General features: G+C 49.6%; 1 protein-coding gene across 3 annotated transcripts in view; it reads right to left on the reverse strand.

The window, feature by feature from the left end:
* Positions 1-25,390, reverse strand: part of TUB (TUB bipartite transcription factor) — an 85,143-nt gene extending 59,753 nt beyond the window's left edge. Inside the window, exons 1-2 of one of the 3 annotated variants that reach the window (XM_053900009.1) lie at positions 3,143-3,346; positions 2,569-2,616 (exon numbers count right to left, since the gene is read on the reverse strand). In XM_053900009.1, coding sequence (XP_053755984.1) covers positions 2,569-2,616; positions 3,143-3,210 — 116 coding nt within the window. In that variant the 5' untranslated portion in view covers positions 3,211-3,346. Of the gene's footprint in view, positions 1-2,568; positions 2,617-3,142; positions 3,347-25,142 lie in introns of those variants that run through there. The other 2 variants (XM_053900010.1, XM_019456207.2) reach the window with 2 other exon arrangements.
* Positions 25,391-26,063: the final 673 nt, after the last annotated feature.

Below are 26,063 nucleotides of genomic sequence, written 5' to 3' on the forward strand. Positions count from 1 at the left end.
ATGAGCAACAGAAGGAAGTACTCAGGCAGGGGTCAAGGGGAGGGTTACCAGATCTCTGGGGGAGAGGTTGACTGGAAGAGGGACACCTATCTCTCAGTATAATGGGGCCCAGAGGCATGGATGGGCATGGATGCAGGTAAATTTGGAACCCAGGGCAGAGGTTAAAGAAATTCCCTCCTGAATTTTCCTTATAAAATTTTCTTTTCCTTGTAAAGAGAGAGTCTGGGTTGGCTGCTGAGAGTGAGTGAGGAAGCTGTGGTGTGGAAAAGAAGAGGGTTATGTGAGAGCTTTGAAACGGCTGGGGGGTGGAGTTTGGAGCAGGACTGCTTGGCACTGCTGAGGGCTCAGCTGGACCATGAAGTTGCACTAGCATCAATTCACGAAGGGATTTCCACCCACCACCTCAGCCCTATAATAAGCCAGGACTAAAGAAGGACGGCAGTTACCATGTTCTAGGGGTGAGGTCGGAGGCTGAGGGGCCAGGTAGTGAATGGTGAGCAGTTCAAGTTATAGGTCATAACATCCAAATTGGAGGGGACCAAGAGCTGATTCAGGGTGAGGGGAGAAAGTAAGAGGCAGGAGCTTGAAGGTCTCTGTAAACAGTCATGGTAGAGGCAAGGGAGACAGACAGCATAGGAGGGACACAGAGATTAAGACTTCAGAGGTGGAATGGTTTCAAATGATGACAAGATCACGGTAATGGATGACTGAAATAGAGGTGACAGTCAGTGAGCTGAAGACAAGTACCTCAGAACGAGGGTTTGGAAGAGCTGTTTTCACAGATATGGAAGCTCCTGGTAGGATGGTAGAACCTAGCATATAAACACTGGGACCAGATTCTTTTGCTTTGGCTGGGTCCCTAGGTGGTTGGACCATCTAACTTTGCCATTAATTATGACTACTCCCAACCTGCAGAAATATGTCCTTATAACTCAGCCTTCATCCCTGAGGCTGCCTGGGTCCTCATCTCCCTTGTTCATCTAGTTACAGCCTTGTGTGCCCTTCAGGACTGGTCAGCATGGGTGAAACATCATGTTTGTTGGCACCATCTTGAATTACACAGCTTTAAGAAATACTGGCAGAGCCTTTAAACACGGAAGAGCCAGAGTGGTACTGAGAGCCCTGTATAAAGTAGAGGCACCAAATCCCAGAAATTAGCCATCCCAGAAACCCCATATGACCAGAAGTCCCTGCTAGCTAGCCATCAGCTGTAGATAGATGGTCACAGTATGCTCAGAGCTTCTGTTCACATGAAGCAAGGTCATAACCAAAAGACCACATGCTCCCAGTAAGCCCCTTGACTCCCATACAGTGAGGCTGGCTCCCTGGCCTGCAGTGTAGAGAAAGAGCCTTGAGTAGGGGGCCTGAGTTCTAGTCCTGACTCTGCCATGAACTTGCAGTGTGACCCTGCCCTGAGGCCTCGGTTTGCTGGGAAACAAGGGACTGGCTGTGGGATCTCAAAGCTTCTTGCAGCCTTGACGGTCTGTGGGTTGTGGGTGCAGGAAGGAGACGCTCATCAGCTCACAGCGCTCAAGATGCATGAGCTGCAGAAAACAAATGAGCTGAAGTCTTCAAGCTTCATGAGAGTCATACTGTATAGTCCTCCCCCTAGGGTTCACTCCTTGTATCCTCCTCTTCCTCCTTCCTGAGAGCCTCTGAATTAAGCTCAAGGGATACATACCACCACCTCCATGCCTCCCATCTTCCTCTTCATGAGATTTTCTTTAAGCTAAAAACTCTACCTGGTTTGAAGCTCTGTGTTGAAAAGAAGAACATAGGAGGCCAGCCATGGGGCCATACCAGAGACCACTGGCTCTCTACCCTCTTAGGGCACCATCATCACAAACTCCATCAGAAATCCAGGACCAACATCCATGAGAGCTCCAGATGCTACCATATTTGTCTGGCCTGGTCCCTGGGAGGCAGGCAGATTCCTTGGGTCCCAGGGATCCTCAGCACCCCGTGCTGATGCTGGTGAGGGGATCCCATCATGTTGCCTATCGGCACCCAGCACTGAGCCCCCTCTTTCACAAGGCAGCTATTTCTGCCTATCGTTTGGACCAACAGTATGTCCTAGGGCTCCTGTCATGAGTGAAGAACAAATGAGGTCCTGTCAAGAGTCTTGGAAAAGACCCATTTCGTGACTGTAGAAGACAGGCCTGGGATGTCAGCCTGGTGCAGGTAGCATGTGGGTCTGGGGATGTGGACAGTGGGAAGGAATTCCCTCAGTGGTCCTGGGCCACACCTTGAGGACACCTCCTCTCTGGGAAAGGCCTGGCTGAGAGTCCCAGGATAGGCTGGGGAGCTGGGCCCTCTAGGCAGCTGGCTAGAGTCAGGGCAAAAAGACCCCAGAAGAATCTAAGAGGAACAAACCAAGGCCACAACAGCCATAGTGAGTGCAGCCTTTGGAGGGGTCACCCCTCCCCAGGACCCCATTTCACACACACACACTCAGCACATATGGGGTCCATAGCCCCTGAGCTGCTCATGTCCTTCCCACCACCTCCCTGCAGTCTCCCGTGAATGGCCCATTCGAAGCCAGCGCTCCCTCCTCCCCTGCCAGCTCACCTAGCGATCTCCCTTCCTTCCTTCCAGTACTTCCTCCTGGTTGTTCTCCTGGGGGGGGGAAAAGAAGGTGTGACCCCACGCCCTGTTGCCTCAACTTCATCATTCCTGCCCCTTGCCTGGCCAGACCAGGTCTTTCAGGCCTCTTTCAGGGCCTTGGTCTTGGCCACTTCAGATGGGGACTCAACGGGATCAGGGTGGAAGAGCTCTGGGACAGCAAGCAGGCAGCCCAGAATGGGGGCGGTAATGAGACCTGGGACAAAACAGGGGGCCAGATGCAGACCAGGAGGAGAAGCCCACCAAAAGAGGCAGAGAGCCGGAGTGTGGAGCTGCCAAGGGCAGAGGCCTCACCCCCATGGTGGAGGAAGCCCCTCTGATGTGGGGCAGGTGGAGGAGCAGAGCCTCCCTGTTCACCTGCCTAGCGCCTGAGGCTTTGGGAGGGCTGTGGGGGCCCGGCATGGTGATGGGGAAGGGAAGGTCTTGGAACTGCAAAGGGGTGAGGTCGGTGAGGGTAGGTGGGTGGGGTGGACCTGGGGGTGGGGTCCACGGGCTAAAGGCAGGGGTGTTGAGTGCTTACCGATCTCTTCGGTGGCCCCGTTTCAGGGGCCCAGGTATCCTGTGTTGCTTTGAATGCTGAGATCCCATGGGCCGGGGAGTGCCTCCTGGGAACAAAATCCCTGTCTCGGCAAAAGAGTGCAAACCCAGAAAGAAAGGAGAGGGTCCTTCCCTCCATGGCAGCCAGACGATGGGGTGAGTCTGGAGGCTGGGGCTGCTTCAGGCGGCACACAAAGACCTGGAGCCTGTTGCAGTTCCTTATAGTACTCAGCTCTGAACTGAAGCTCGCACCGGTGTCTCCCCCCATCACTGTGGCAACAGTCACACTAACAACCACCGTCACTGATTCACTAGGGCACAGAAACCCTTTCTGCTGGTCACAGTCCCCCTTGCAAGCCCTTCGGGACCAGACTGACTCCCCAAGGCCTCCATGGCCCTGCCACTCAGGGACACCCAACCGCTCGTTTCCATGGCAACACAGAGACCAAGTGTGCCTGCCTCTGTGGTTGCTATAGCAACCCCAGCAGAGCCAGGTGCACTGAGGACAAAGTCCCCATCTGGAGGAACCACAGCCGGAAAACACATCCACTGCTGCTCTCCGTGGCCTGCCCTGTGTTGGTAGCAGTCTCTGTGCTGGCGGTCTCCCACCTTGTGTCTTTGAGGGACTAGTGGGGGATCCAGGATTTCCTTGTCTGTGTCCTCAGCCTCTTGTCTTCTCACTCCACCTAAAGGGCACGTGAGTGATCTTCCCCCTCACAGGGCCTCACCTCCCACAACACTTCTATCAAGAACATACACTGCCTGCATTGTGGGCCCACCCCTCTTCCAAACTCCAGAACCCTCCCTCCACCTGCTCTCTGGACACATCTCCCCAGATGTCCTACAGCAGCTCACACTGAGGTATGTAGCTTAAGACTTCCTGTGAGTCCGAGCACTTATCTTCTCCATTCTGTCTCCATGAGTGACACATCTGGTCCCCAAGGTGCCAGCATAGCTTCCAGCTCTTCCTGTCCACTTTCCCCTGCCAAGGCCGGCAGGTGATCATCAAGCCCTTTGCTGCCAGCTGGCAAGCCTCTCTCAACTCTACCCCCTTCCTTAGGTCCACATCCTCAGCAGGGTGTCCCTGTCACCTGGATCTTGGCATCAGGATGGTGTCTGCCTCCAACTTGCTCCTCTCATAAGGGCCCTCCTCCACTGGAGTCAGAGTGAGCATTCTAAATGCAAATCTGATCATGTCTCCCGACCCTGCTTGAACCCTCCAGAAGTTCCCCACTGACTCAGGACAGAAGCTAAGCCAATATACTCTGCCAAGTCCTGACAACCCCTCCAGTGTCCCCGCGGTCAGGTGCCTACTGGAACTCCCGGATCATGTCACCTCTGCCTCTCTCCCCCCTACTCCCACCCCACCTCTTCCCCTTTCTTGCCTAACCCTGGCCAAGTTCTTGCGAAAATGAACCCAGACTTCCAATGAGTGCCTAGATCAACAATTAGAAATCTTTGGGATGTAATTTCAAATATCTGAAGGGCAATGATGTCTAGATGAAAAACCGCACATTGCTGACCCCACTCGGACTAGATCTGAAGACCTCAGCCCCTAGCTGTGCCAAGCAGACAGAAAAAGACTCGTAGAAACACCGTAAGTAGCTGTGGAGGAGAGGCAGATCTCATGGCCTCCAGAAGGCAAGAGAATCACAGACCATCAGCTGAGGAGGGCACCTCAACCCCTCCCCTTCATGTCACAGATGGGCAAATCGGGCTCAGGGGAAGGAAGTGTCTGAGCCACGTCTCCCAACTCTCGGCCTGCGGTTCTCTCCACTTTGACATGTGCCACAAAGCTCCAAAGCCAGCATGGGCCATCAGCACAAAGGGTTCATGCACAGATGTGTTGCAGGTGGCAGTTTCCAGGTAGGGGAGCATATGTGGGTGCCCACCTGGAACTAGAGACCTCATCCCTCCATCTCTTATAACTTGTCTTTCAGAAGTCTTCTGTCCTACTACGGGCAGAATGGAACTTTCCAGTCAGAGTCAAAGGGCATCTTAAACCAATGTTCAGGTCAGCACTTTCCCAAACACTAGGTCCTCCCCCACTCCCCCACCCCCTCACCCCCACCCCCGTTTGACTGCCTGCCCAAGTTCTCCGGTTTATACACTGGTCCATACGTTAAATCAGGGAACATGGAACAGGAAAAAGCCATATCCACTGTAAGAGAAGCCAGCTTCCTCATTTCCAGGGTGATGGGGATTGGGGTGGAGTGGGGCAGCTTCAGGACACCCTGGGAGAGGTCACAGTCAAGGTCACAGTCAAGGTCACAGCCAGGGGCAGGAAGTCCTTTGGAAGCAAAGTGGATGGACTGGTGATTATGAAACGTCTCCGTGCACACTTCCAGCATCAGTGCGCTCACTCCTAGAGTGGTCCCTCCTTCTCGGCGACTGGCAATTTCTTCTTCACTTCAACCCCAAATACACTTCCCCTTGGTTCCAGTTCTGACCTCCAGGGCCCCACCGAACGTGACTTTTTAGTCTGTCTGTCCTGGTGCTTTGCAGCTCAAAGCACTTTTACATATGTTAGCTCTTAATGGTGAGCACAACCCTCTAGGGAGGGCACTGTCATCGGTATATCACAGAAGAGGAAACTGAGGCCCAGAGCGGGCACTGGATGGCAGACTGCCAGTCTGGGTGATGGAGAGTGTGCCGACTCTGTGGGGCTGTGGAGAGAGCTCGTGGAGCAGAGGACCAAGGGCAGGGGCGCTTCTGACACATTACCTCCAAGACCCTCAGTGACAGCAACTGGACACTGAGTGGCCTGGCTCCCTAGGCCTGGACCTTGACGTGACAACACCCCAAGTCCCGGATACGATTTGGCATCCTGGGCACCTCTTCCACATTGATTTTCCTGAAATGTCTGTTTAGCCCTTCGACAAGCCGAGCACAGCCTGGGGGAAGGGACAGGGGAGGGCGGCATCCTCTGGTGAAGGTGCGCCTCAGCTCACCTGAGCTCACGTCCAGCTCAGCAAAACAGAAGCCGGGAATTAGACCTGTCCTCTGCAGGAGGCTGGTCAGCCAGCACCCCTGGTTACTTCAGTGCTCCCTCTGCCTCCCTGTCACAAACAGATCATCACAGCCTTCCTTTAGTGACTTGCTGTCCTCTCCCTGGGAGGGATTCGGAAACATGTGACATTCTCCATCCCTATACACAGGCAGCAGTGTGTTAGCTGCCTTTGAGATTCGTGCATCAGGGACTCTGTCAGGCATGCCTGCGCTTATCCAGCCCTGGCTGGACCCGATCTGGGACAGAAGCAAGACCTGCACGTTCTGTCTGCCCATTAATGCAGCAGTTACCATGGCAACCTGCGGCCTCTCAGAGGGATCTAAAGGCTGAAGCAAGTCCAGAGGGATGCAGTGGAGGAAGGGCCCCAGGAAGGCCAGCTTCTGGTGGGGGTCCCAGCTCAGAGAGAAGCTGAAATGGAGGGAGCAGGGGTTAGCGCCCAATTAATAGTGAGGGGGAGTTGAATGAGGAGCCAAATTTAAGGAGGTACCAAAACTCAGTGATCAAGATAACATTTAAGTCAACTTGAATGTAAAAATACTCTTGATAAGCAAAACATTGAAATTTTAAACAAAGACAGGTTCTGTGAGACTGGAATTAGAGTAAGGCAAGTGAGGCCAAATCCTGCAATCAAGGGTTGGATCCTCTATTAAAGTTTTGATTTTGTTCATTAGGGATGTTTTTGCATTGATTCTGATTTTTAAAAAGGATTGCATTGAAGGGGTGCCTAGGTGGCTCTGTCGGTTAAGCGTCAGACTTTGGCTCAGGTCATGATCTCATGCTTCATGGGTTCAAGCCCTGCGTCGGGCTCCCTGCAGTCAGCACAGAGCCCGCTTCAGATTCTCTGCCCCACTCTCTCTGCACCTGCACTGCTCATGCACACACACACACACACTCTCTCTCTCTCTCAAAAATAAATAAATATGTAAAAGAGTATTGCATTGAAATATTAGTTACATCAATTACTGAGCTTTTTGGTGGTTCCTTAAATTTTGTATCTGAGGTAAATGCCTCAATTGCCTCACCCTAGTCTCAGGCCTGAAGGGGAGGACAGATGGAATCGGGGGCAAGAGGGACCCTCATGCAGTTGAAAATACATCATATGACAAGGAGCCAGGACACATGAGTTCCTGTCTGCAAACTGCAGGGATTCCTCTCAGTTCTGACAGAATCAGATTCAGATTTCACAAGACTCTGCAACACAAAGATTGCTGTTGAGCAGCACAGATTCCCAGTGTGCACACGGGCCCCTACATATCGGGGTGATGGTGACTCAGAAGGTGGCTCCCATCTCCTGCCCTTCCTCAGTCTGGGTGCTTAGGAGAGAGGAGGGGAGAAGAGACGGGAAGAGGGAACAGAGGGGGCGGGCAGGGAAGAGGCTGGCAGTTCTGCACGGTGGGGAGCAGGAAAGGCAGATTAGCTGTAATTGCCTGAAGCTGAGAGAGGCTGTTGATAAATGTTACTAATAATCAACCTTCAGATCTGACACCCAGCTCAGGCTGGGATTACTGTTTTGAATGGAAATCGAACCCAAACCAGTAATTACCCCAGTGAACGATGCCAGTCTTACTGTGGAGCCTGTTCCAGGCAGGGAAATGGCACCTGCATGTCAGTGTCAGTCCATCAGGGAGAGGATTCTGCAAGGGGCCCCTTCCCAGGGTCACACCCAAGAGCACAGGCTGGCCTGGCCTCCACTGACTCAGTGGGACAGTTTCCACCCTTCTTCCTAGGAACTACAGTGGGTGAGGGACGCTCAACAATCACCCATAGTCTCTAGGCAAAGTCCAGACCTCAGACCTCACTCACACTGTCCGTCTGTCCTTGGGCTGGGTGGAGGTCCCTTGCTGACATCATCCCTGGCTATCAGAAGCAGTTGCTCGGGGAAGGGGTGGCTCTCTTCCCCAAAACAGATGCAGCCCTCCAAATCCCCATCAGGACCCTAGGTCGTACGACCACACAATTGCTCCCTGTTACACCAGGAGGCTCCTGAATGGCATGAGCTGTGGCCAGGCGAGAGGGGCAGGACCACCATAGGTTCTAGAGTCCTTCCCAGCCCCTGTCTCTGTTCTTGACGAGCGTGTGCCTGCTCCCAGTGCCAGACAAGGCCAGGTATGCCTGGACATTCTCCCCAGAAACAAGCAGCATCCTATAGCCCTAGCCTGTGTCCCTCGGCACCTCCTCCTCTCTAGAGGCCCCCTAGAATGCTGGCACCAGCAGAACCAGGCCAGAGGGGAAAGGCTACTCCTGTGTCTGAACGAGCTCCCCTCCCAGGGTCTACATGTGCCTGGGTACCTCCCCCCGACACACCCCCAGCTTCCCAGCAGATAGGACTGCTGGATACTAAAAAAGCATTCACTAGATGAACTGCAGCAGGGAGCAGTGATGGCAACACTCTGTCCGGCTCACATCACTCACCACCAAACACCCTCTCTGCTGTGACAATGAGAATAAGACAATCCCTGCCTCCAGGGAGCCCTGTGGGGGAGGAGGATAAGTAGGCTGATAATGACAGATCATTAGGACTGCAGGTTATCCCTAATGATCCCTTCTGACTCTTAGGTAAAAATGACCTGAAGTACAGAGTCTGGAGGTATCGATGAGCTGCCTCAGTGGACAGACAGAGCTGGTCAGGCCTGGTGCGATTCAGAATGTGGAGGACCACAGCCTTTCAGGCTGTAATTAGACTGGGCAAGTGTCAGAACACTCAGCCCTCCCCAGCTGGAGCTGGCACCTCGAGGGTGCCACCTAGTGATGGCGCAGCAGAAATGCAGCTGTCTTCAGGCCCTGGGGTTTGTTTCCCTCTGCTCCTCTCCTTCCCCTCAACTCAGCTGTGCAGGAACTCAGGAAAAGGATTCAGTTTTGTTCACAAAGGCTTGAGGCTTGGCTTAAAGAGGGCACAATGGGCCCCAGGGTCTGGAAGCTACAGGACAGCAGGCAGGGGAGGGGCCCGGCATCCGAGCTCCCTGGCTCCCTCCAGAGCATTCTGGTGCCCTATAATTATCTGTTCACACAGCACTGTCTCCCCACCGTTCCACTGGGACCTCAGCTGTCACCTGCTCCTGGCCCACAGGGAGAGGTAACAGGAAGCCCCTACCAAGAAGTGGTCTGCTCAGCCTCTCAGGTGCCAGACTTAGTGGTCCCAGGAAAACTGTGCTCACCATCAGCTAACCCACCTTGCTCCTGTGACCTAGGAAGGGGCTCACTTTCAGTCTGGGGTCAGGCAAGGATGCTGTAGGGGCTCCACCCTCAGCTCTCAGATATCCTATTGGATTTGGGAATACCTGCTGCCCCCAGTTATTTTCCTTTCTTGCCAGAGAAAGTGATAGTGACAAGATGTGAGGTAGCGGTCCCCAAAGTCTGTGTTCCCAGGTGTGGAGAGCACTCAGCCTGGGCCAGCCCTCGGTGTGGGGCATGCAGAGGGAGGCAGGCAAGAACCAGCTCAGGGAGAGGGTGAAAAGAAGCAAGGACTGGAGAATATCTGAGGGGTGGGGGGGCAAACATTTTCTTAAAGGGCCAGACGGTATATATTCTAGGCTTGCAAACTGAGCTGTACTCCACTCTGAGTTGTAGTGCGAAAACAGCCAAAGACAGTATGTAAACAAACAGGCAGGCCTGTGTTCCGTTAAACTATGTACAGAAACAGGCTGCTAATCTAATTCAACCTCACCACCCACCAGAATGGCTGCCCAGGCCCAACCACCCAAGGCCACAGCCCAGTGACTGCCCACTTGTGCCAGATGCTTAAGGACCACCAGCCCACTTGACCACCGCTGCCTCACAGGGCCAGGCTGGGTGTGGTGTCACAAGGGGTAAGGTGTGGGGGCTGGAGTAGAAGAGGTCAAGGTTGTGAGAAGCATGGCCAGCCAGGACCCCCAGACCTCAGTCCTGCCCTCTCCCTTTCCCAGCATGCACTCAGGGCTCCCGACACTCACCTGCAGCGGGAGGCTCTGCCCAGTCGCCGCTACTCCCCTTCTTTCCCCTAGGGGATCTCTGTCCGTCTAGCTGATGCCCCTCCAGCCCGTTCCTGAGCAGGAAACCCCCAAATCCGGGAGGGGGGATGGGACTGAACTGCCCCAAGGACAGGTCACTAGACAGATGACACCCCGGAGAGGGCGACGTGGCCCGAGGGGGGAGGAGGTGTAACCCGGCACTGGGATCCAGGGGCCTAGGAGAGGCCAGGCTGGAACCAACGGCCCTGTCCGGAGAGGCCGGGCCAGCAGGCCCCAACCCCGTCCCGGGACAGTCTACCCCAGCTGGCACCGGCCTCCCCACCCCAGCTGTAGTCCTCCCACAGGTGGCGCCGTCACGAGAAGATCGCGGTCGCAGGCTGGGGCTGGTCCCTGGGCTCTCCAGTTACACTAAAAGTGAGACCGAGGAAGATGGTATCGAGGCCCTGCGAAGGCGGCGTGGGCTCATCCAACATTGATGCGGCCCCGGATTGCCTCAGGAGCCCCTCGTGGCAGAGGCGGGGATCCTGCTCCCAGCTCCTCTGGGGCGATCCAGGAGGGTAGGGCAGGGTCTTCTGCCCGCACAGCTCATCATGCAGGGTCACACAGACAGCTATCAGCTCCGAGATCTAACTGGCCCCTCCTACTCTCCAGAGGTGCTTCTGCAGCCCTCCACCCCTGAAGAAACTGCCCAGGCAGGGTGGGGCAGGCTCATGACCCTGACCACGCCTATCTCGCACTGGGAGAAGGGCAGTGTACCTGTCCTCCCCCCACCCCCACTTCCAAGGTGCAGGGGAAGAAGACAGAGAGAGCAAGCCAGTCTCTCCCTCCCGCCTCTTGCAGTCACTTCTCTCCAGTTCACCTGCTTTCATTCAAATACCTGCCACTCACACACATCCACATAGCCACTCTTGTTGGCACATGTGCACCTCCCTCAAAGGTGCACAAGCTCAGTGGTGCATACACACCCCGGCACAACACGTTTACAGCCCACATACACAATTACTGGTGCACACGCTCAGCTGCATGAAAAACACACTGGCAGAAGCCCTCTCCCAGAGGAGCCCAAACCGTCACTGCATCTGCTCTCTGACATTTGGTGATGGGGAGAAGGGAATGCCACCCAGACTCTCCCACCCAGGGCAAACCAGACTGTGGAGGGAGGGGCAGGTGCAAGGACAGTGCCCTCCTGGTGCACTGTGGAATTCCTGGCCCGATTAGTTGGTCTGCAGTGCTGGAGAGGGCACAGAGGCAAAGCCAGGTTGGGATTAAATCTTTGCTGAGGAATGTGACCTTGTAAGAAGATAATACTGGGTCCCTCTTACCCTGATGCAGGCCCTGCCTGATTCCAAAGGTTCTTAGATGCTAGGCCCTCATCTGCCTGGCCTGAACTCTGGGCCCTTCATTCCGATGCTAGGTTCCAATCAGCCGGCACAGCTCTCTCGCGTTGTTCACGTGCAGAAGTCTGCCTCCTCTGGCAACAGCACAGGCAAGCTATTCCCTAACGCCTGCTAACTTCCCCACAGCCTGGCCTGGCACTCATCAACAGACCCTCCCCACCCACACACATACACAGAACCCTAGGATTTGCTCTGTCAATCTTCAGATTAGAGGAGACCAAAACATATGCCCAAAATATCAGAGTGAGGCTGATTGGGAACACACACCTGAGCTAGGAGATCTAACTTCTCCAACTGCAGCACAGCCCACACTGCCCGGGATGGAGGAAAAAGGTGTGCGTCTCTCCCAAGCACATGCTGGGTAAGAATGCCCCAGATGAGAGCCAGGCTCGGCATTTGTCTATCATCAGGGCTCAGGATTTTTCAGAACGAAGGAGTCAGATATCAGTGGGTTCCTATGAGCTCCTGCTTAGCAACTGTCCTCCACACTGTGCCCCTCTCTCCACCTTTGGTCACAGAAATGATGTCACTGCTCCAGGGTCTTTCTACCTTTGTTTAAAAGCATCCTGTCATCCTACCTGGGAAGCCACACTGCCTGATGACTTCAAACCTCAGTGTGGACAAGTCCCCAAAGACTTGAGAAATCTTTGTCTCACCTCCATGACTTGCTCTTCTCTCTATCCTTTATCACCCTGAGCCCCAACCATGCTGACTGCATGGGAGACAGACCACCCCCCACATTCCACCCTCCCCCAGAACTATTGCTTCACTGACCCTAGACCACCACTCTCATTTGACTGTCCTACCCAGTACAGTCATTTTGGTCCTACACTGCTATAAATCTGCCAAAAGGATAGTTATATTCCAAAAGTTCTGGAACAAAGCAGGACCTCCAACCACCTGGCTTTGGTGTCCACCCCAGCACCCCCCCCCCCCCCCCCGCCCCGCTGCACCCTGGAAGCTGGCACTGCCTTGGCCAGGACCTCCAATCCCAGCCTGCCCTATTCACATCCCTGCACCTTGGCCTTTCCAATCACAGAACACATAGAAGGCCCTGGGTCATGTACTTACAGAATACCAGAACTATAAGAGTGCTCAGTCAACCAGTCCAGCCTCTTCAACTTCAGAGGAAACAGGCCCAGAGAGGCAAGTGACTTGCCCAGAGCCAGAATGGAAATTAATGGAGTAGCCAGAATGAGATCCTCGATTCCTAACTCCCTGCACAGTGCTTTTCCCAACATCTTTCCCTGCTTCATAAAACTCAGTGTACATGGGGCGCCTGGGTGGCTCAGTCGGTTGAGCGTCCGACTTCAGCTCAGGTCACGATCTCACGGTCTGTGAGTTCGAGCCCTGCGTCAGGCTCTGGGCTGATAGCTCAGAGTCTGGAGCCTGCTTCCGATTCTGTGTCTCCCTCTCTCTCTGCCCCTCCCCCGTTCATGCTCTGTCTCTCTCTGTCTCAAAAATAAATAAATGTTAAAAAAAAAAAACAAAAACAAAACTCAGTGTACAGACAGTAAAAGCATCACCACTTTGTCTCAGAAGAAGCTGCTTGTGAACTTACATACCACAGTGGTCAGTCTGGCTGTGCCCAAGCCTGATCTTCCCTGCTACTGCCCTGTCTCTCCCAGCCTCTCTGCTGGTTCTGACCCACCAGCAGTAGGGACTGGAGTTAGTTGGCTTATCCCTATGGTTCCCTCTGTGTAGTCTCTCAACAGCTGTGGCCTGAGTCCAAGTGCTAAGGGAAGGGGCTGTTTCAGTGTCCTGATCCGCTTGTGAATTCTCCACTGGGGCTAAATGCTTGGCCCCCTTGAGGAAGCTAGACCTTGTCACCCACACTTCAGGCACTGGCTAAGGTCCCCACCCCCCGAGTTCTCATCTGACTTCGCTTTTCATCCCTAGCCCGGGGGTCCTGCAACTATGCCCCTCTCACCCAACTGGTCCCAGCTGGTCTTCATCAGCCATGCCTCTTCAGTCCCTGGACCGCTTCCCTAGGTACCTCGGCCTCCTTCCCTTACCTGCCCTTACACTCTCCTCACACAGCTCCACCTTGGGGCAGAGCCTGCCTGGGCCATGGCACTTATCCCTGTATCTAGGAATGGCCTAACTTTCAGATTCAACTGGACAGGAAAATGCCAATATTAATAGAGGAATCTCGTTCTGTGCTGGCTCGTAATAACAGCAGCCAGCACAGAAATAGCACTCACCATGTGGCGGGCACTGTCCCGGGCACTCTACATTTATCAAGCCTTACAAACATCAAGTCATTTACTCCCTACAACGGTAGGTACTATTTCCTCTAATACTATTACTTCCATTTTAGTGATGAGGAAATGGAGGCTCATGGCAGTTAAATAGCTTTCCCAAGGTCACACATACACTGTGCAAGTGATTTGAATACTGTGAAGGAACAACTTTCTGGAACGTTAGGGGACAGAAGCCAGAGCCATTGTTCGGGAACGTCCAGACACTGACTCGCTTCCCCTTCCACCTCAGCCTCGTCCTGGCCAAAAGTCGGTGGCTCTGCTGACACCAAGCTGCTGGCTCTAAAGAACCAGGAGAGCCTCGACATTTTTTTCTAGTGGCAAGAGAGTCTACCTTTTGAAAACAGAATATATTTTGTTAGGGTCAAGTACTCTCAGAATGATGAAGTAAGCCGTAAGTACAAAGGGCTACTTTTACAATAAGGATTTGGGTACTCTCTCAACTTGGCAGAAACCTGCCTGTGCACAGAATGTCGGCCAGCACTGCACGCCCTGGGTGGGAACCAAGGGGCCAAAAGAAAATCGCAGCAAGATGTGCTGTGGAGACTCCTGGCCGGTGTGGTCCCTGGTCACCAATAAGCTCTGGACCAGTTAAATTAGGAACTTCATTTTACCTAATCCTAGAGTGGGTATGTGTGTGGTCTGTTTCTAATCCACAGCCTACCTGAAAGGGTATACAAACATCATCTCATTCAAGTCTCACCATGACCCTTCGCTAGAAGAAAATCATCACCCCCATTTTACAGACAGGGGAATTGAGACTAAAGGACATTAAGTAACTTGCTACTTGACACACTTCTAAACTGTTTAGACTTTGCTTCTTTTATGTCTACAAATGGCACATAGGATTTTTATAATCAACCAAAACAATAAAGATTTCCCATACTGTGCTACATGTACACAGCTAATAAGAGGTGGGGCTGGGATTTGAACCAGGTCTGACTAATAACAAAGCCTGGGCTCTTTCTACTGCACCCTCTGTGCCATCTTGGCGACCTAGTCTCTTGGGAGTCACAGCCCTCCCTAGACATGTTTAATACAGGTCATGTCTTGCTTCCTTGCCCATCTCTCCTATTCAAAACTTATTACAAAGCTGCAATTAATCAAACAGTGAGGTGCTGGTATAAGGATAGATGCACAGACCAATAGAGTAGAATTGCACGTCCAGAAATAAATCCATACATCTATGGACAATTGAATCTTGACAAGAGTGTTAAGTCCATTCAATAGTCTCTTCAACAAATGGCAATGAGACAGCTGGATACTGGATTTCTACATGCCAAGGAATAGAGTTGGACCCACATCTCACGCAAAAATGAATTTAAAATGGATCAAAGACCTAAATATATACCTTAAAATCACTTAGGAGAAAACAGTGGTAAATCGTTGGATTTGGCAATGAATGTGTAAATACTACATCAAAAGTATAAACAAAAGAAAAAAATAGAGGGGAATCTGGTGGCTCAGTCGGTTAAGTGTCTGACTCCTGATTTCAGCTCAGGTCGTGATCTCAAGGTTTGTGAGTTCAAGCCTTGCATCTGTCAGGCTCTGCGCTAATGGCATGGAGCCTGCCTGAGATTCTCTGTCTCCCTCTCTTTCTGCCCCTTCCCTGCTCTCTCTCTCAAAAGTAAATAAATAAACATTTAAAAAAAAGAAAGAAAAAAATAGATAAATTGGACTTCCTCCAAATTAGAAACTTGTGCTTAAAGGGCATTACCAAGAAAGTGAACCTTTGTTCACTGTTGGTGGGACTGTAAATTGGTACAACAACTATGGAAAATGGCATAGGTTTCTTAAAAACTAAAAACAGAACTACCATATGATCTAGCAATCTCACTTCAGGGCATACTTCCAAAGCAAATGAAATCTGGACCTCAAAGGGATATTTCCATGTTCACTGCAGCATTATTCACACCAAGATATGGAAACAACTTAAATGTCCATCAACAGAGGAATGGATAAAGAAAATGTAAAATATATATATATATATATATATATATATATATATGGCTGAAATATTATTCAGCCTTAAGAAATAAGGAAATTGCTATGTAGGACAACATGGATGAACCTGGAGGACACTGTGCTAAGTGAAATATGCCAGACACAGAAAGACAAATACTGCACGATATCACTTTATGTGGAATCTTAAACTAGTCAAAGTCATAGGAGTGAAGAGTAGAATAGAATGGTGGTTTCCAGGGGCTGGGCAGATGGAGAAAATGGGAAGATGTTGGTCGGAGGGTACAAAGTTTTGGTTATCTTAGACAGATGAGTTCTGGAGATCAGAGGTACAGCATGGGGACTATAGTTAACAATACTATTTGTATCCTTGAAATTTGCTATGAGGATACATCTTAAGTTTTCTCATCACTCACACACACACACACACACACACACACACACACACACACGTGCACGTGCACACAAAGGAAAGAAAGAAAGAAAATTGTAACTGTGATGTAATAGGTATGCTCATGAACTTGATTGTGGCCATAATTTCACAATGTATATGTGTATCAAAACATCAAGTAGTACTCTTTAAATATATATATTTATAGAGTCTATATTTACATGTACATGTGTGTATATGCTTACATATATACAAAATTCCTATGTGTTAATTATACCTCAATGAAGCTGAAAAAAAAAGCCACCAAGAAATACCAACCAAAAGAAAGACATGCACTCAAATGTCCAGTGTTAATAATAACCAAAGCTGGGAAACATCTCAAGCATGCATCGTAGTGGAACGGGTGAATTGTGGTAAATCCATACAGAACTCTACATAGCAGTGAGAATGAACTAACTGCAACTTGATGCAGAAACACAGATGACTCCACTGTTAAACTCAAGAAGGAACACACAGGGGCACCTGGGTGGCTCAGTCAGTTTAGTGTCCGACTTTGACTCAGGTCAGGATCTCACAGTCATGGGTTTGAGCCTTGTGTCAGGCTCTGTGCTGACAGCTTGGAGCCTGGATCCTGCTTCAGATTCTGTGTCTGCCTCCCTCTCTGCCCCTCCCCGACTGACTCTCTCTCTCTCTCTCTCTCTCTCTCTCTCTCTCTCTCTCACCCTCTCTCTCAAAAATAAATAAACATTAAAAACAATTTTTTTAAAAAGAAGGAAGACACAAAAGAGTACACCTGGTACTCTTAAGTTAAAAATCAGCAAAACTAACCTCTCCAATTCGAAGTCAGCCTAACAGAAGTCAGGATGATGGTAACCCTCGAATTAGAGGGCAGAGATAGGATGGTTTCTGATTATAAGAGTGTATTCACTTTGTGAAAATTCACCAAATTCTTCACTTATGACTTGTGTGCTTTTTCATATGAGGTCATACACTTCAATAAAGAGTTTATTTTAAAAAAAAATGGGGGCAAAGGACTTGAACAGACATTTATCCAAAGAAGATACACAAATGGCCAATAAGCACATGAATAGTCATTAGGGAAATGTGAATCAAAACCACAGTGAGAAACCATTTCACACACCCTAGGATGGTTTAAAACCAGAAAATAACAGGTGTTGGCGAGGATGTGGAGAAATGGGAAACTCATGTGTTGCTCCTGGGAATATAAAATGGTGCAGTTGCTGTGAAAAACAGTTGGGTGGTTCCTCAAAAAGCTAAACGTGGACTTAGTATCTGATCCAGCCATCTCACTCCTACGATCCACGTAAAAGAATTGAAAACAGGGACTGGAACAGATGCTTGTACGCCAGTGTTCACTGTAGCACTTTCACTATGGCCAAAAGGTGAAACCAACCCAAGTGTCCATCAACAGAGTAATGGAGAAACAAAATGCGGTATATGCATGTAATATATTATTCAGTCCAAAAAGGAATGACGTACTCATATACACTACAACATGGATAGACCTTGAAAACATCACAGGAAGTGAAATAGCTAAATATTTTGCAAAAGGCAAAATATTGTACGATTCCACTTATAGGCATATATCTAGAATAGGCAACTTCATAAAGATGGGAAGGAAATTACAGGTTATCAGGGGCTGGGGAGAGGGGTCAATGAAGAGTTATTTCTTGATAAGTATGAAGTTTTTGTTTGGGTGATGAAAAAGTTTTGGAAATAGTGGTGATGGTCACACAACATTCGGAATGTACACTTAGCAATTAGTAACATGGCCAATTTTATGTTATATATATTACTACAATGATACAAACTGTATTGCTATACATTGACAATTAATTATTGGAAACTGAATTTAAAAATATTTAAATTTACATTTACATTTACAATATCATTGAAAAGTATGCAATACTCTAGGATAGATCTTATGAAAGAGGTGAAAGACTTATACTCAGAAAACTACAAAATATGCTTGAGAGAAATGAAAGATGATCTAAATAAACACAAAGATACATTATGTTTATAGGTTGGAAAGCCCACCATTACCAAGAGTCAACTTTCCCCAGATTGATCTATAGATTCAACACAATCCCAGTCAAAATCCCAGCAGACTTTTGTCTTTTTTGGTTTTTGCAGAACTTGAAAATCTCATTATAAAAGGAATGTGAAATTAACAAGGACCCAGAAGAGACAAACAGCTTTGAAGAAGACCATCCTGGTTTCTCCAGTGCTTGGATGAAACAGCCTCTCCCAGGCATTTCTTTTGTCTTGTTTTGGCTCCACACTCACCCAGAAACCTTTGGATTTTACTTGCCAAGTAGCTTGATTCTGGCTTGGGGATGGGCCCTGTGCAGGGCCGCCAACATTGCAATAACTACAAAGAGATCTTCACAATTCTAGGTTAATAAGTGGGTCTCTGGATTTGAAAAGAAGGAGGAGGAGGAGGAGGAGAACAGCAACAACATCAAAGTTGAGGATCCTAAGCTACCTGATTTCAAGACTCTTTGCAAAGCTATAGTCACCCAGATAGTGTGGTGTTGGCATTGAGAAAGGCAAATAGATCAGTGGAACAGAATAGAGAGTATAGAAATAAATACAACGACAATCCAGTTTTGATAAAGGTGCAAAAAAAGCAAAGTCCTTTCAACAAATGGTGCTGGAACAATTAGATAAACTTTAAAAAAAAATTTTTTTTAATGTTTATTTATTTTTGAGACAGAGCACGAACAGGAGAGGGTGACACAGAATCTGAAACGGGTTCTAGGCTCTGAGCCGTCAGCACAGAGCCCGACGCGGGGCTCGAACTCACAGACCGCGAGATCATGACCTGAGCCGAAGTCGGACGCTTAACCGACTGAGCCACCCAGGCACCCCACAACTTTTGTTTTTAAGTGAACCTCATTCTACATACAAAAGTTAATTCAACTGAAGCACAGACCTAAAATATTAAGCCTAAATTAGAAAATCCCTAGGAGAAAACCTTTTTCACCTGGAGTTAGGCCATGATTTCTTAGATGAGACACTAGAAGCACAATCCATAAAAGAACAAACTGTTAAATTAGACTGCACCAAATGTAAAATTCTGCTCTTCAAAATACATGAGACTGAAAAGAAAGCCACAGACTTGTAGAAAATATTTGCAGGTCACATATCCGATAAAGGACATGGATCCAGAATAAGCAAAGAATTCTCAAAACTCAATAATAAGGGTGCATATAACCCAGTAACAATTGGGGAAAAGACTTTAACAGATACTTCCCCCCCAAAAGATACATAGATGGCAAATAAGCACATGAAATGATGCTCAATATCATTAATCATTGAGGACATGCAAATAGACTCACAATGACACATGATTACATACCTATTAGAATGGCCAAAATTTAAAAGACAGAACATACGAAGTTGTCCCACAGATGTGGAGGAATTGGAACTCTCATACACTGCTCATGGGAATGTAAAGCGGTACAACCACTTTGGAAAAGTGGCAGTTTTTTAAAAAAGTTAAATGCACACTTACCAAGAAAACACATGTGCCTACCATGTGATCCAGCCGTCCCACTCATAGATATTTACCCAAAAGAAATAAAAACATATGCCCATACAAAGACTTGTACATAAACAATCACAAAAGTTATATTTGTAATAGCCAAAAACTGGAAACCACCCAAGTGTCTACCAACAGAGGAATGGCTAAACAGACTGTGGTATCTCCATATAATGGAGTACTATCAGCAGTAAAAAGAAATGAATGACCGAGTCATGCAACAACATGGAGAAATAGCAAAATAACTATGGATGCATGAAAGAAGCCAGACCAAAAGAAAAAAAACCCAAAAAACAAAAAAAGAATACACACTGAATGATTTCAATTATATAAAATTCTAGGATATGCAAACAAATCAGATCAGTGGTTCCCTGAGGATAGGAGGAGGGTAGGGTTTGGCGGAGGAGGAGGAAGGAAGTATTATAAAGGGAAACAAGGATACACTGGCCTCTTTGCTGTTCTGAAATACACTAGGCACACTTATACCTTAAAACCTTTACACCTGCTGTTCCCTTCTATAGAACATTCTTCCCCATTCACTCCCTTGTTTTTTACCTGTCTTTGCTGAAATATCACCTTATCAGAAAGAGTTTCCCCAACCAGATAATATAATACAACATATTCACCTCCACCCCAACCTCCATGTAGTGAGATTCTCTTCCTTTTGCTCAGCTCTATTTTTCTTCTTTGCACTTAGCATATTAGGTAAATCACTTAGCACTGACATATTATATACATGTTTTTGTCCGGGTCTATCTCCCCCCACTAGACAGTAAGAGTTGTGGGACTAGGGAATTTGTTTTGTTCACGGCTCTGTCTCCAACATCTATAATGTTGCCTGGCATTTAGGAGGTGCTCAGAAAATACATATTGAGTGAATGGACCACGTTCAAAGGCAGGTATCATTATTATCATCTTTCTGTATGCAGAAGTTAAGTTGCTTGTCTAAAGTCACACAACCAATTATTGAGGGAGCTGGGCTTCAAAGTCAGGTCACTGTGACTCCAAAATCCAAGTTCCAAGCAAGTTGTATACACTGTCTCAGAGTCTGGGGGGCCAGATTCAAAACAAAGAGATCACCATGAAACAATGCAGTTAGAGCCTCTGAGCGTGAGAATACACATCAATCCACTCCTTCTAGAGGATAATCTGGCAACAGTCACCCAAATCTGAAACTAGCAATCCCCCTTCAAGAAATTCATTCTAATCAAATAACCAGATATGAGGAAAAAATGTTACGTATATAAGGTTGTCTACTGTGGAATTATTTATAACAAGAGATTTGGAGATGACAAAAAAGTCCCCCAAAGGGTGTGACTGAGGTGGCGTGGCAGTGATGTGGAATCAGGAAGTTACAGAAGATTGAGCCCCATGTGAACAGTTCTCAAAGGAGCAGGAGGCAATATCATTTGCTTAGGGCCTGGGGGTGTGGAGTAAGGGTCAAGTAAGAGGGGCCCTGAGTGATGCAGAAGAACTGCTGTGGGGGATGGGAGTGATGCTAAGCCAGAGAAGGGAAAGACTGTTGATGGCACGGCTCAAGATGAAGCCCCAGAAAATGGCGACGATCATCACGGTCCTGCAGTTTTTGTGGCAGTGTTCTGATGCCCCCGATAAGAGAGGGGGTGGGGATCCTAACGCTGGCCCACAGGGGGCTGGAGTTGTGGCAAGCATATGCAAGGAAACAGAAAGCGATGGTAGTGAGTGGTTCAGATAATCTGCCAGGTGGTCCATGATAGGAAAGGAAGAAGAGAGGCCAGGAAAAGGCTGGCAGGAGAAAAAGCAGACATGAAAGCACTAGATAACTCGATAATGTGGTGGGAAGAATATATGAGGGAGACGCATGAGGCCAGAGATTGGGATAGTAGTGTGTATGATATCAGAGGTGAGGTGATCCCTGGAGCCAACATGTAGGAGTGTATTCTGTGAATAGCTGAAGAGAAGTTTCTAGAATGGGAAGGTCCAGAAATTGTGAGTGAAGACGGCTAGTTGGTAATTTACATAAACCCTGAAATCTTTGGGATAATGACTAGAGCTTGAATGGAGGCAAGATGGTTAACCAAGTGCCAAGCTCTTGAGAACACAGGGACTTGATGATATGCACTCCATGCCACTCATCTTTCATAGTCAGTTCATTTTATCTTCATAACAATCAGTGATATACATTAGACAGAATGGTTACACTTGGAGAGTTCAAAATCACTGTCAGAATTTTGAGGAGTTCATTGGCTAGAGGGATGCTGGATAGAGAATACAGAGTTACCAGTGAAGGATCTGGCTTTGAACCCATTCAGTTAGGGGTGTTGGTGGAATATCTACAGAATACCCACATGGAGATGTTTACAAGCATTTAGAGGCATGGTTAGGGCTCGACAAAAAGAGTGGAGTTGAAGATATTGATTTCTGTGTTAAAAGCACTGAGGTGATAACTGGGACCAGGGTGTAGCCTGAGAATAGAATGGAACACAGCAGAACGGAAGAGAGGGGAGCTTTGGCATGTGCTCACGTTGGGACAGTGGGGACCAAGAGGAGTGAGCAATTAAAGAAATGCAGGCCTCATATTGTGGTAGATTGCAAAAATGGCCATGAATTCTTTGCAGCTCCTCCCTTCAAGAGGTGAAGCTTATTCCTCTATCCTGAACATGCGCTGACATTTTGACTCACTTTGACCAATACAGTGCCACAGGGTGATGTGCACATCCTAAACCTAGGCCTCAAGAGACCTCGTACCTTCTGCTTTCTCACTGGGAAACTTCTACCAGCATGTGAACAAACCTGAGTGAGCCTGCTGGAAGATGAGAAAGGATTTCTCTCTTTTTGGGGAAGTTTCAGATGTGTTAGCTTTCACAGCTGAGGCACCACACACGTGAGTAAGCACGGCCAAGAGAAGCCAAGCCTAGGCCAGACCACAAACACTGCCCAACCGAGCCCAGCCCAGATTGCTGACACACAGAATCTCGAGTTAACTAGAACAACTATTATTTTAGGCCATTAAACTTAAGAGTAATTTGTTACACAGCAATAGATGACTGATACATACATGACCTGAAAAGCAAAGAGGGGAACAGATTCAAAAGAACACACTATATAATGGAGAGAGGCCAACTTCTAGGGGGGTGTGAAGGAGAGTTCAAATGTTCAGAGATGTGGTGGGGGCAGAAGTGAAAGAACAGAGTCAGAAAGTGTTAACTGTTAACTGTGTTTGCTTCTAGGGGTTAGGGGTGGGGACAGGGACAGCACAATCACAGAATTTCACTTTTAATATGGGGACTACATATATGTGTAGCTTATGTAGTGTTTTTAAAAGTTTACTGAGGACTGTGCAATTTTAAAATAATTCAATCCTTATGTTTTAAAGACTAAGCACTAACTGGAAAATGGAGGTGATATAGACCAATGGTTCCAGAGTAAAAGCCAAACCAGCTGTATCCGAATCACGGATTCTTGAGTTCCACATCTGGAGATTCTGATTCAGTTAGTTTGGATACGGACCAGGGAAGCTATTTTCTTCCCATGGCTCCCCAGGTGTTGAGATGATGTGGGTGAGAAGAAAAAGGTTCTGAGGGTAGAACCCCAGGAAAGGTCTTTATTTAGGGGTCTAAAAAGGAGAACACTGCTTTTCAAACTAAGCATCTATGGAAGACAGGGTTCTCAGAGACATTTACAATATTTATTAATACAACAGTGATAGATACCACTTATTACTATGTTCCCATCTAATTCTTATATTACTTCCTATTTCACAGAAGAAAAAAACTGAAGCCTAGAAAGGGAAAATGACTTGCTGCAAGTGAGCTAGGTGGAGTCTGGATTTGAACCCAGGCTGTCTGATTCCAGTGTCTTGCTGTTGTTTGTTTTTACAGGAAAAAAGTCTAGTTACTATATAGAATTGTCTCAATTTAAAAATTCCCTCCTATACACGTATTAGGTCCTTGGCATATGTTGCCACTTCTTTCTACTAGGATCTAGACTGGGAGCTCCTCTGGAGGAAGGAATTATGTCTTGTTATCTCCTTATCTCCAGGGCCCCACACACAGTTTGCAGTCAATACATGTTTGCAGAATAAGCAAATGCCTGTGTGGTTTGGGCTCTGAAGGCAAGCTCAGAGGGTTTGTTATTTTAAGTTGAATACTCCAATCATTTTAGAGTTCCTCTCCATAGGAAACACTATTTTTAAAAAGGGCACGTTCGCTGCAGTTGTGAGCTGGACAGCGAGCAGACGGCTAGGACTGTGCAATGCAGGGTTGGTGAGGAAACAGAATCAACCAATTTAGACATGTTCTCCCAAAGAAGGCGATGAAAGCAGAGAGGTGGACCAGTTGCACCCCTCTTTGAGGGAGGCGTCACAAACTTGAATAGGTTTACAGGCTGAGAGATCGCCAGTTAAGAATTAATGGTGAAAATGGAAAAAAGATGGAATCAATTGGAGGGCGAGTTAAAGGGGTCCTAGGGGGACCCTGTTCTCTGAATCTCCGAAGGTAGGGGTGTCAAAGATGCAGGAAGGCTTTTAGCAGTGAAGGGAAGGAGAGCACAGGAAGCAGGACTTCAGGGAGAAGAGAGCAGCCCAGTTAATGAAGTTTCTCTTCCAGCCCTCCCCAATTAGGACCATGGATCAGAAAATGTAACTCCAGAGATCCTCATGGGGTTGTGAACTTTAACAACAGCAACAATCTACTGTCTACTATCGTCATGGTTTCATTTTTAAAAGAGAGGGGACATTTAACACACCAAAAATAGGTAGAAAGGACAAAAATTTCAGAATGAGTCTCGGCTTGATGACCGACTCATTCTGTTGTCCTCATTTTTCTCATTTCACCTGGAAGGATGATTCTTCCCGGCAGGACGGGTGCGTGGGGAGCGCGACTCCCGGCCGCCCACGCCCGCAGCCTCTCCGGGTGCCCGCGGGGCGGGCGGGGCGCCTGGCAACACTGCGGGCGCCCCGAGACAGCCCGCCCCGGGCCGCCCTTCCGCTCCGCCCAGCCCGCGGCGACCCGCAGGTCCCCGGCAGCAAGCTGGGGCGCTCCGGCCGGCCGGCAGTCCTCACCCACCGCCCCAGGGCCCCTCCTCGCCCCACCGCGCGGCGCCGCCCGCCCCGCGGCCCCTCCACGCTCCCTCGTGCGGTTGCGGCGCGGGTGGACACCGCAGGGCAGCCGGGCTGGGATGGAGGCGGGGTGCGAGGTGGGGAGGCAGCTCGTCGGACCCGGTGCCCTCCTCCGCCGGCTCTGCCCCGTAGGTGTGAGGACACCCTCGCTCTGCTCCGGCTTCGCATATCCGCCGCTCCCGGCACCGACGAGCCGGACGCTCGAGGGTCCGGGTGCAGCCGGGGGTCTGAGCGCTGGCGGCCGCGCTCCCCGGGAACTCTGCTCCTCCCGCCGGGGTGGGCGCAGGGGAGGGCGCCCACGCAGGGCCACACAGAGAGCCCCGCGAGCCCACCCTGCAGGCGGCCGCCCTACCTGTCGTAGCTCCAGCGGCTGTAGGACAGGGTCCGGTGGCTGCTGACTCCCTCCATGACCACCTCCGGGCTCGCCTCCGGCTCCGCCGCGGCAGCAGCGGCTGCGTTGGGCTCGCCTTTCGCTAGCTGCGGGCCCGGCCGGGGCGCGGGCGGAGGACTGTACCATTCGCCCCCCTCCGGGGGGGGGTGACCCCCCCCCTCCGGCTCTGCCAATGGCTGGGACGCGCGGGCTGCGGGGACCCGGGCCCGCGGGGCCCCCTCCCCCGCGCTCCAGTCCCGCGGGGGCGCGGCTGCTGCAGCCCGCACGGCTTATTTATTTATTTCCGATGTGTGCTCCGTGTCGCCATGGCAACCGCTCCATCTTTTCCGGCGTCACTGGGGCACCGCTGCTTTCAAACCTTCCCGGGACTAGGATTGCTAAGAGGCTGTCTCCTCTCCTGCTCACCGTACTCAGGCCCCCTCTGCAGAGCCGCCCCCTTCTTCCTGGCGTGGAGTGTCATGCATTGACTCCTCTCAACCTTCCGCTTCGATTGACCCCCTTCTCAGGAGTGGAAATCCCCATCCCCCGAATTTTGAGTACTCCCGCCATCTCCCAGCCCCTTTTCCCCTAGTAAGTCTTTTAATTACCGGAGTCCTCCTCGCCTGAAAGTGGCGAGACTCAGCCCCCTCCTTACCCGAAGGAAAAGCCACTTCTTCCTCCCTTTCCCCCACTGGATTCCCTTGGCCCCGCTATTCAACATACAGTGGCCCCCTTAGGTTCCGAGGACCGGGCTCTGTAAACACACCCATTTCTAGGCCATGTCTGTTTATTTTCCTTATGCTTTCCCTTCATTACTACTAAAAATTCTTTGGAAAAAAATCCAGCCTTGTTGGCTCAACTAGCGGAGAGTGTCTTCTTCATCTACACCCGGCAGAAAAAGGC

This window comes from Panthera pardus, unplaced genomic scaffold (assembly GCF_024362965.1).
Source record: "Panthera pardus isolate Hobbes unplaced genomic scaffold, ASM2436296v1 HiC_scaffold_12, whole genome shotgun sequence".
In the NCBI taxonomy this organism is placed as follows: domain Eukaryota; kingdom Metazoa; phylum Chordata; class Mammalia; order Carnivora; family Felidae; genus Panthera; species Panthera pardus.